This window comes from Pan troglodytes, chromosome 5 (assembly GCF_028858775.2).
Source record: "Pan troglodytes isolate AG18354 chromosome 5, NHGRI_mPanTro3-v2.0_pri, whole genome shotgun sequence".
Classification (NCBI taxonomy): Eukaryota; Metazoa; Chordata; class Mammalia; order Primates; family Hominidae; genus Pan; species Pan troglodytes.
This window is the reverse complement of record NC_072403.2, coordinates 13,529,373-13,538,993: the sequence shown is the minus strand read 5'-3', so window position 1 is coordinate 13,538,993 and position 9,621 is coordinate 13,529,373. Positions and strand designations below refer to the sequence as shown.

The 9,621-nt window shown below is 42.7% G+C and overlaps 1 protein-coding gene across 2 annotated transcripts in view; it reads right to left on the bottom strand.

Moving 5' to 3' along the window:
* Positions 1–314: 314 nt before the first annotated feature.
* DSP (desmoplakin) overlaps positions 315–9,621 on the bottom strand; it is a 44,970-nt gene continuing 35,663 nt past the window's right edge. The window contains exons 21-24 of one of the 2 annotated variants that reach the window (XM_518227.7): positions 8,982–9,089; positions 8,331–8,429; positions 5,324–7,618; positions 315–4,256 (exon numbers count right to left, since the gene is read on the bottom strand). In XM_518227.7, coding sequence (XP_518227.4) covers positions 1,020–4,256; positions 5,324–7,618; positions 8,331–8,429; positions 8,982–9,089 — 5,739 coding nt within the window. In that variant the 3' untranslated portion in view covers positions 315–1,019. The remainder of the gene's footprint in view (positions 4,257–5,323; positions 7,619–8,330; positions 8,430–8,981; positions 9,090–9,621) is intronic. The other variant, XM_001165361.6, reaches the window with a different exon arrangement.

The following is a 9,621-nucleotide window of genomic DNA, read 5'->3' as shown; positions in this document are numbered from 1 at the left end:
TATGATGGTGACTTTTGCCAATGCTACTTGGTACTCAATGTCCAGAATAAACTAGAACAGGGTATTGACCTCCAGGCTGGCCTCTTAACACAGGCCTTCTTTCCAAGGACTCCATCGGGTACATGACAAGCATCTGAGAAGTACTGAAAGGACTAACTTCAAAAGACCACCTTCTAGTAAGAATTCAGAACCAAATAGTTTTTTAATGGTATTTCTTCACAGGTATTTAGTAAACAAATATTTTTAGACCTATGATAAAAATATGCTAAATGTTTATACATGCTTATAAACATATTAAATTAAAACACAAACACTTCAAAAGTCTAAAAGTTTATTGCCAGAATAGCAAACTTCATAAAGACACCTTCTTAAAGTACATCGAATATGACAAGCAAAATAAACAGAAAACTTTGACCAAAGAAAAGCAAAGATTGCCGCTGTCATGCACAGTCAAATTAATACCAAACCAAACAAGTACATCAAAGAGTATATGGGTTATACAGTCCACACTCTAAAACTAAAGGGGACTCATTCCAAAATGCTTGGTTTTGGGTTGGGGGTTTGAGAGGGGGGGCTGGTGCTGGGAGGGTAATTTTCTCCTAATACAGAATATGGAAATATTTAGATGAGAAGCAGAATGACTAAAATATCAGTGATCCATTTAATTTTTATCTCCAAGAATAGAAAACTGTATTATAGGCTTCCAAAATTAAAGAATTGATCAAAAATCGAAACACAGAAGAGAAGAAACAAATCCTAAGTTCGATTTGTGCTATTGTTACAACTGATTAGCACTTCAGACGCACTGCATCCAAGTGTACTGCTTATTTAAGATGAGCTAAGAAGATAAAAAGCCAGAACAGCCTTTACTATTTGATTTCAATCATGGCTATATTTTCTGTAAGCATAGAATGTCCTATCACTCTACTGCAAGCACCGGGATTTTCTTTTTTATTATTTAATAAAGTGGAAATTCATATAAATGAAGTCAAGGTATAGCAACCACTCCCAACTGACTACTAGTGCCCAATAGAACTACTGCTAAATGAGTAGGAATAAGAGTAGGAAGAATTCCCTGTGGCGTCAAAGCTTCCTCTCCGGGACCCACTGCGGGACCCGGAGCGAGATCCGGAGCGAGATCCCGAGCGGGAGCCGGAGCGGGAGCCCGGAGCGGAAGACATGTTGTAAGGGCTGGGTAAGCCCTTGGACGACACGGAGGCAGCTTCCAGAAGGCGCAGCCCAGTGATATCTTCTACCATGGAGCGATTTATGGCATCCTTATAGGATATTTTTAATTTGGTTTTGGGGCAGGTCAGGATTTTGGCATAGCTGCTGGTGTCTTGCAGCCTCTGTGCGGCGCGGCCATCGATGAACCCCTTCCGGATGGCTTCTTCGGTGCTTATCCTCCCATGCACTTCCGGGTCAACAAGACCTCCCGTGAGGTACTGGAACTCCAGGAAGCGCTGGCCAGCCTCATACGGGAGCCATTTTTCTTTCACTGCCTCTGCTGCTGACATCTTCTTCTTTCCCTTCACACCCTCGAAGCCTATGAAGGCTTTCTGAGCAGGCTTCAGCCTGGTGGCCATGTCTTGGTCAATCACACCCTGGGAGACTGCGTCCTGAAGTGACAGCTTCTGGCCCGTGGTTGGGTGGATGATGCCACCTGTGCAGGCCTGAGCCTCCAGAAGCCTCTGACCCGTGATGCTGTCAACGATGCCCCGCTCTATACCTTCTGTAATGGAGATTTTCTCCAGGTTTTCTGTGTCAAAGATGGCTGCAATGGGGCTCGATTCTTCCAGGGTGTCTGAAAAAGAGCTGCTCCTTATGGTTAAATTCCTGACGCTGGATATGGTGGAAATCTTACTTACTGATTCATGTCGGGAGCTGCTAAAAACATCATCGCTGACACCACTGCCCATGCTGCTGCTGGTGCCAACACCATTTTTCAAGGAGATCATGTCAGCAAATTGAGTGAGGCTGAGGCTGCCGGATCGGTACTGATCAAAGAACTTCCTGTCAACAAGGCCCTTGTCAATAGCATCTTGAATATCATACTGACTGCCTGTCTTTCTATCTACCAGGACCACCCTGGTGGTGCCATCTGATCCCGTGATGGTTATTTCTTCCCATTCACATTCCTGCTCACACAGTTCTTTGAAGGTTTCATAATCAATTAGGCCCTTCTTGTAGGCCTCCTGAACAGACATTTCTTTATTGGTTTCTGGGTCAACTATGACCACTCTACGCTTCCTGAGGGTATTCTTTTGTGATGTCTGCACCTGTTTCTTCTTTTCTTTCAGAGGCAGAAGACAGAGCCCTGTTTCCTCATCCTTAATGCATCTTTCTTTTAGTTGCAGATAGGTAAGATTTTCTTCAGTGTTGGGGTCAAAAAATCCTTTGGTATCATCACTTGGATCTGAGAGAATCTCACTGAGTTCCTCATTGAAATAGCCCCTCTTATATGCTATGTCAACTGGTAAACGATGGCTCTCCTTTGGGTCAATGATCCCCCCGGTTGCGATCTGTGCTTCTAATAAGCGAATACCATGGCCCTTTTCGATGAGTTCCTTATTCATGGCTTGGAACAAAGAGATGATGTTTCCTGTTTCAGGATCATTATACCCAGTGACAGCTCGTTCTGCAGACAGGAGCTTCTCTTTGAACTCAATGCCCACCAGACCTCTCTTATAGGCTTCCTCCACTGGTAACCTCAAGTTGCTAACAGGATCCACTATAAAGCCAGTAGCTGCTTGGGCTTCCAGCAACTCCAGAGCAGTACCAGGTCGGACTAAGCCAATTTTCATGGCCTCATAAATGCCAAGCTTCTGTTTTGTGGTCTCATTGTATATGCCTGCTATGCAGCTTGAACCCTGGAGGAAGTCCTTAATTCTCTCACCAACCTCGTCATAAGAAATCTGACCAGATTCCAGTTCATTGACAGTGGACGGTCTCAATATACCAGAATCTACTAGCTCAGTGACGGTCACAGGTTGTCTGATTCCTTGGAAGGACATGCTTCTCTTCTGTACTGAAAGCAAGAGCAGACCAGTATGTGGTTCGATTCTGCACCGTTCCTTCAGCTGCACGTAACTGACCTTCTTTTTGGTGACTGGATCCACAAAGTTTTTCTGACTATCTCGGGGATCATTCAGGGATCGATACAAATCTCTATCAATCAGCCCCCGGGCCAAGGCGACATCTTTTGGCAAAAAGACACTGTTCACAGGGTCTACTACACCCCCTGCAGCAATCTGGGCTTCCAGCAGGCGCATTCCGGTTTCTCTATCAATCAAATTTTTCTTGATGGCTTCTGAAACAGATACTGTCTTGCCTGAAAATGGATCATCAAAACCAGTGATAGCTTTTTCTGCTGCATATATCTGCTGACGGTCATCGAAGTCAATGAGGTCCCGAGCTATGGCACTGTCGACAGTCAGCTTCTCATTCCGATGGGGATCAATTATACCACCTGTAGCTGCCTGGGCCTCCAGAAGCATGACTGTGGATTCTGGGCTGATTAATTTCTTTCTCTTGGCCTCTACCAAAGAGTATTTTTCCTTAGGAGAAGCAGATGCTCCAGCGATAGATCCTGCACCCCGAAGGAATGGCTGGATTTCAGAAGCAACTTCTTCCACTGACTTCTTCCCCTTCAATAGTTTGTCCAAGGTTGTTTTGTCGATCAGCTGACACTCATAGAGCTGCATTGCTGTCACCTTCTTCCTCAGCCCATCAAACACCAGCTTGGAGGTGTCAACGGTCCACTCACAGTCAGTCTGGGTCTCTCGATGGGACCCATATGGGCGCTGTCTGAGTTTATCGATCTCCCTCTGATATCGGGAGCGTTCTGTTTCTAACTGTGACTGTGTCTCCCTGGTAGAATCCTCCAGCTTACGCCTGCACCTCTCTTCAATTCTCTTGATCTCTGCTTGGAGTCTTTCGATCTCACTCCTAAGACTGTTCTTCTCTCTCTCACTCTTTTCTCTTTCCGATTCTATCTTCCTAATAGCCTCCTCCTTGCGGGAATATTGAGTCTTCCACTGATTCAGGTCATTCTGAATTTGCTGTTTCTCACACTCCAGGCGCTGTTTCACCCTGGTTTCTGCCTCTAGAGTTGCTTTTGCACGATTCAGCTCATCCTCCAGCCTCTGCAGCCTTGCCTTGTCTTGCTCCAGGACTTTGATTTTCACCAGAAGGCTCTCTCTTTCCTGTACCACCTGAGTACACTGATTCTTTGATTCCTGAATCCTATTAGATGCCTGGAATTGAAGAAGAAAGAAATGGGAAAAAATAATGTTTTGAATCATATCATATTACTATTACGACTTAACTTTCTTTTGTGTGTCTATCTTTAAAAAAAAAAGCCTTGCTTATTTTTTCTTTCTATATTGTCCCTGGATACACTGTGAGCTTGTTATTTTACAAATTTGTGGGAAAAATTCTGTATATGTTGCCACTTCAATAAATGGCTTCATACTTACTATTTTTTTCTATAGAAGGAACTGTAAGTTGCAGACCTGTCTTACTCTTAACAATAATTATGCTTTGAAAAAATGTGGGGAGTTTTGTTTCAGGTTATCATACCTGCTACACCTACATCTCACCTGTTACAGCTAGATGAACATACTTAATGAAGCAATACAAATATTGAAGATATATATTATATAAAATATATATTATAGATAAATATATATTATGTAATTATATAATTATATATAATATATAGATATATATATACACACACACACACACACACCAACCCAGCCACACACAAATATTGTCTGTAGAAGTTAAATAAGTTATTTTTAAATTAAGGGTTAGGAGAAGGAAAGTCAAACAAAAGGAAACACACTAGGGCCATGATCAAAAGTGAACACTAAATAATCCATGCAACAAAATCATCTAAGCGGGCAAAAGAAAAAGTGTTTTAAAAATTGCATAGGGAAACACTTTAGTATGGCTTCTATTTAAGAAAATTTTCATTACAAATGTATGTCATAGCTCACTAAATAAGAGCTAACTTCTAAGAAGTAGAATGGAACATTCGGAGGAAGTTATACATGTATTAGTGTTCTTAAAAGCAGGGCCAAACACAGGCTACCCAGAGATCAGCATTTGATGCAATTAAAGAACAGCAGGGCACACAGCACTGAAATTATTTTAAAGCAGTTACCTGGATTATGACAGGAAGTAGTAGAGCAATAAAAAGAAAAATTAGATTTTCTATAAGCATCTATTTAAGCAGCAAGAGCACAGTTCAGATGAGATAATAATGTGATGAATAATTTGAGAAACAGTGAAGCTGTGATCAAGTATTTGTGAATACCTCTAAAGCCTGCTTTTGGAATTTCTCAATTTCCTGTCTCAAATTTTCCCTCTCTCTCTGTAAATCATGAATCAGCCCCTGCAGTTCCAGGGTCCGGTTGTTGCTGATCTGCAGCTGGCTCCTTAGTTCCAAGATGGTTGCATTTTTATCACTGTCCGCTTCGCTTCGCCCTCTCCTCAGGTCATCGTACTCCAGCCTCAGGTTCCGCAGTTCTTCTTCTAACATCAAGTGCTCCTTGGTCAGGTTCTCTGTGAGAGACTGCAGCCTCTCAATTTCTATTTTGCTTTCATTTAAGCTTCTGCTTTTATCTTCTATCGCCTTCTGGAAATGCTCATTCCTCAAGTGAGCTTGTTTGACACTTTCCTGTTCCTGGAGTAACTGCCGCCTCAGGGCCTCGACCTCAGAAGACAGCCTCCTCAGCTCTTCCTGGGTCCTCTGCTTTTCCCTCAGGTGGCCATCCAGCACGTCCCTCTGCTGCCGGAGGTCATCCTCACTCCTCTTCTTAACAATGGATGCCTGCTCCAGCTGCTGGGTCAGGTTGGTGATTTTGATGGCTTGCTCCTTCAGCGACCTCCTCATGCCTTCCAGCTCTTCCTCCAGCTTCTTCCTCTTGCAGGAGTCTTCTGACGCCGTCCTCTTCAGCCGATTGAGCTCCTCTTCCACCTTCTGCTTCTGCAGCTGCAGCTCTTTCAGAGAGCTCTGGAACCGCGTGATATCCTGGTCCTTCACAGTCCTCTCCTGGGAAACCCTTTCATAGTCGATCCTCAGGCGTGTCAGTTCTTGCTCCTGAACCTTCAGTTTGTTTATTGTCTCCGTCGCACTACTGTTTGCTTTCTGCAGGTCATACTGGACCCTTTGTAATCTCGCGTTTTCATCTTCCAGGCATTTCCGGTCATTTGTTTCTTTGTCGATCAGTTGTTTTAACCTTTCTATCTCCTTGTTTTTATCCTGGATGGTTTTGGCAGCATCATCAAGAGATTGCTTATATCTTACGCTCTCCTCTGTTCGCATCTGAGTGACTTGTCTCAGCTCAACCTCCAGCTGCTGTTTCCTCTGAGACACCTCAGAGCCAGTGGCCTTTTGCTGTTGGACGTCTTCTTCCACCCTCCTGAGATTCTCTGTGGTCTGGGTTAGAGTGTTCTTCAGCCTCTTTATTTCTTCAGATAAGCTCCTGTTTTCTCGGGTGAGATTGTCTATCTGAGCCCGGTAGCCACTGGTATCCTCTTCCTTCTGCATGGTGAGCTGGTGGATGGTGGTCTTGGTGATGTTGATCTCGGTCTCAAACTGATTTTTTAAGCTAATGATCTCCTCATCATAATTGTTTCTTACCTTACTCAGTTCATTTTCATATTCCCAGCGGCGCTTGGCCTCCTCCTGAAACTCAGCTTTGAGTCTCTCGATCTCCTTATTTTTGTCCTGAATGGTCTTGGCAGCCTCCTCCAGGGACTGCTTGTGCCGGGCATTGTCCTCAGAGCGCTGCTGCATGACCTGCTTCAGTTCTATCTCCAGATGCTGCTTCTTCTGCATTATCTCAGAGCCACAGGCCTTTTGCTGAAGGGCATTTTCTTCAGCTCGCCTTCGCTGCTCAGTGGCCTGCAAGATGCTGTCATTGAGCCTGACAATTTCATCCTTCAGATCTCGATTTTCCCTTGAGAGTCTATCAAGCTGGTTTCTAAGATTTTTGGAATCATCCTCTTTTTGCATGGATATCTCCTTGATGGTGGTCTTCGTAATGTTAATCTCTGTTTCATACTTGTTCCTTAAATTACTCATCTCCTCATTATAGTGGTTTCTTACCTTTGCCAGCTCATTTTCATATTCTCTCTTCCGGGTGCCTTCTTCCTGCAGTAGAACCCTCAACCTTTCAATCTCGTACTCCTTCTCCTTGATGGCTTTCTCAGACTCTAATTTCTGCCAACCAAGGTTCTCCTTTTCACATTGCCTTGCTTTCTGCAGTTGGTCATAGTCATTCTTCTGTTGGTCAAATCTGTCTTCCACAGATTTTCTTCTTCTCTTTTCATCTTCAATCTCATAAGTCAGTCGGGTGATCTTCTCATTGAGTTCTTTTATTTGGCCGTAGCACTTGTCTAGATTTTGCTTAGCCGACTTCCCATCCAGCTCAGCCTGTCTCTTCAGCTCCTCCAGGCTCGCAAGCTTCGCTTTGAACTGGGAACACTCTGCCTGGTATTTCTGCAGGTTCTGATCCAGGAATTTGTTCTTATTACAGTTTTCCGAGTTGGCATCTCGGGCCAGTCTGAGCTCCTCTTCCAAAACTTCGATCTTGGTATTTTTCAGCTGTGGAATGAAATCAGAAATTATGTCAAAAGAAAAACACCTCACATTCCAAGAAAGAAGCAGTACTTTTCCCCTCCCAGACCAATGTGCATTCTCATTTCTCTTTACACACACGGACATACATGCAAAGAGTGACTAGGCAAAAATTCAAGACATCTGGATTCTCATCATAATTCTTGCACCAGCTGCTCATATGATCTTAGCAAATGATATATTATCTTTGAGTCTGAGCTACCTCATCTGTAAAATGAGGTAATTTCTTTCAAAATCAAAAGCTTATGATTTCATAAATTATATTCCCTTTATTTCAAGTTTACATTAAAATAAGTTTACATATAATCTCAATTTAAGTATCATAAATGAGGAATAAAGGGAACAATCACTGAATATAAAAAATTCAAATATACCTAGTCCAAGATGTTATCTTTAACACAGAGAAATAAAGCAAATTCCTTAACCAAACATTAAATCAAGTGACTTTTGTTTGGCAAAGTTGTTGCAATATTATAACTATTACTTAAGTTCATTTAAAGCAGTGTATTGGAGCATGGAAGTAACCCCAGACTTACAAACAAGCAGTATTACACTAAACCTTTAGAGGAAATACAGTTTCACCAGGATATGTCCAAATCCATGTTATAATGTGGAAGTAATAATAAGGTTCTATTCTATTTTCTTTTTTGATGCTCCAAGAAAAGACAGTATAAATTACCTTCAGATCTTCCAAACTCTTCAGCATCTCACTTAAGAACCTGTAATAGTCTCCAGATCTTGTAAGTAGTTCAATGTACCGAGCATGAACATCTGCAGCCTTGGAGAAAAGGAAGGAAAGAAAGAAAAAGATATTGCATTAAAAAAAAAGTCCTATGTAATTTGACCGATTTTGTTTTCTAAAATAGTGAAATTATAAAGAGTGAATTCTCTTCTTTAGTGTGTTCATTCCAAAATCAGCAAAAGAAAGTACAGCAAAACAAAGGGCCAAAAATGTATCCCATTCTCATCTCTCCAGGCTGTTTCCCCTAAACCATCTGACAGGTACGATAGTCTCTGACATCTTTGAGAAGAGGCTGTTTTTTAGAAATTTCTGTATTTTCCACTTTTTAGAAGTCTCTCTCATCAAACCCAGAAATTTAAGTCCAATTTCTACAAAGACTCTAAATAACAGATTCCTGATCATTTCTGAAAATGTATCATACATCAATGACTCACACTGGAGGGCACATAACCTGCTATTAAACCTCTTAAAGTGGTACCCTGTAATGGGATGAAATCAGCAATGGTAAGGAAGACAGGCAGGAGACAGGGAAAAGGGAAGAAGCAGAAGGAGGGGCAGGTTTTAAGAGATATGTGATAACATATATACCTCTTGCAGAATCACCCCAGAAGGGGACTGAATCATGGTCCTCTTGATAGGTATGTTCAGCAGAGTTTCCAGTCCTGAGGTGTATGAGGCCAGCTGGAGCTCATAATCCTGCAGCATAATGAAGTTTAAGAAAAGTGTCCTTCATAGACTTAAAAAGCATCACTAACAGCCACAGTTCCACAGTTTTAAATCACTGGGCTGCATGTCTAATTGCCCACTCCAAAGACAATGCGCCACTAGTGGCCAAGCAACTAATACTACATTAGCGCGGTGGCTCACACCCATAATCCCAGCACTTTGGGAGGCCGAGCCGGGCAGATCCCCTGAGATCGGGAGTTCAAAACCAGCCTGACCAACACGGAGAAACCCTGTCTCTACTAAAAATATAAAATTAGCCGGGCATGGTGGTGCATGCCTGTAATCCCAGCTACTCAGGAAGCTGAGGTGAGAGAATCACTTGAACCCAGGAGGCAGAGGTTGCGGTGAGCCGAGATCACACCACTGCACTCCAGCCTGGGCAGCAAGAGCGAAACTCTCTCCAAACAAACAAACAAACAAACAAACACCATTATTAAACCAAGCAGTACATCTTTGTATGCTAAATGGAGAATGCAGCACCTACCACCAGTCAAAGAATAGA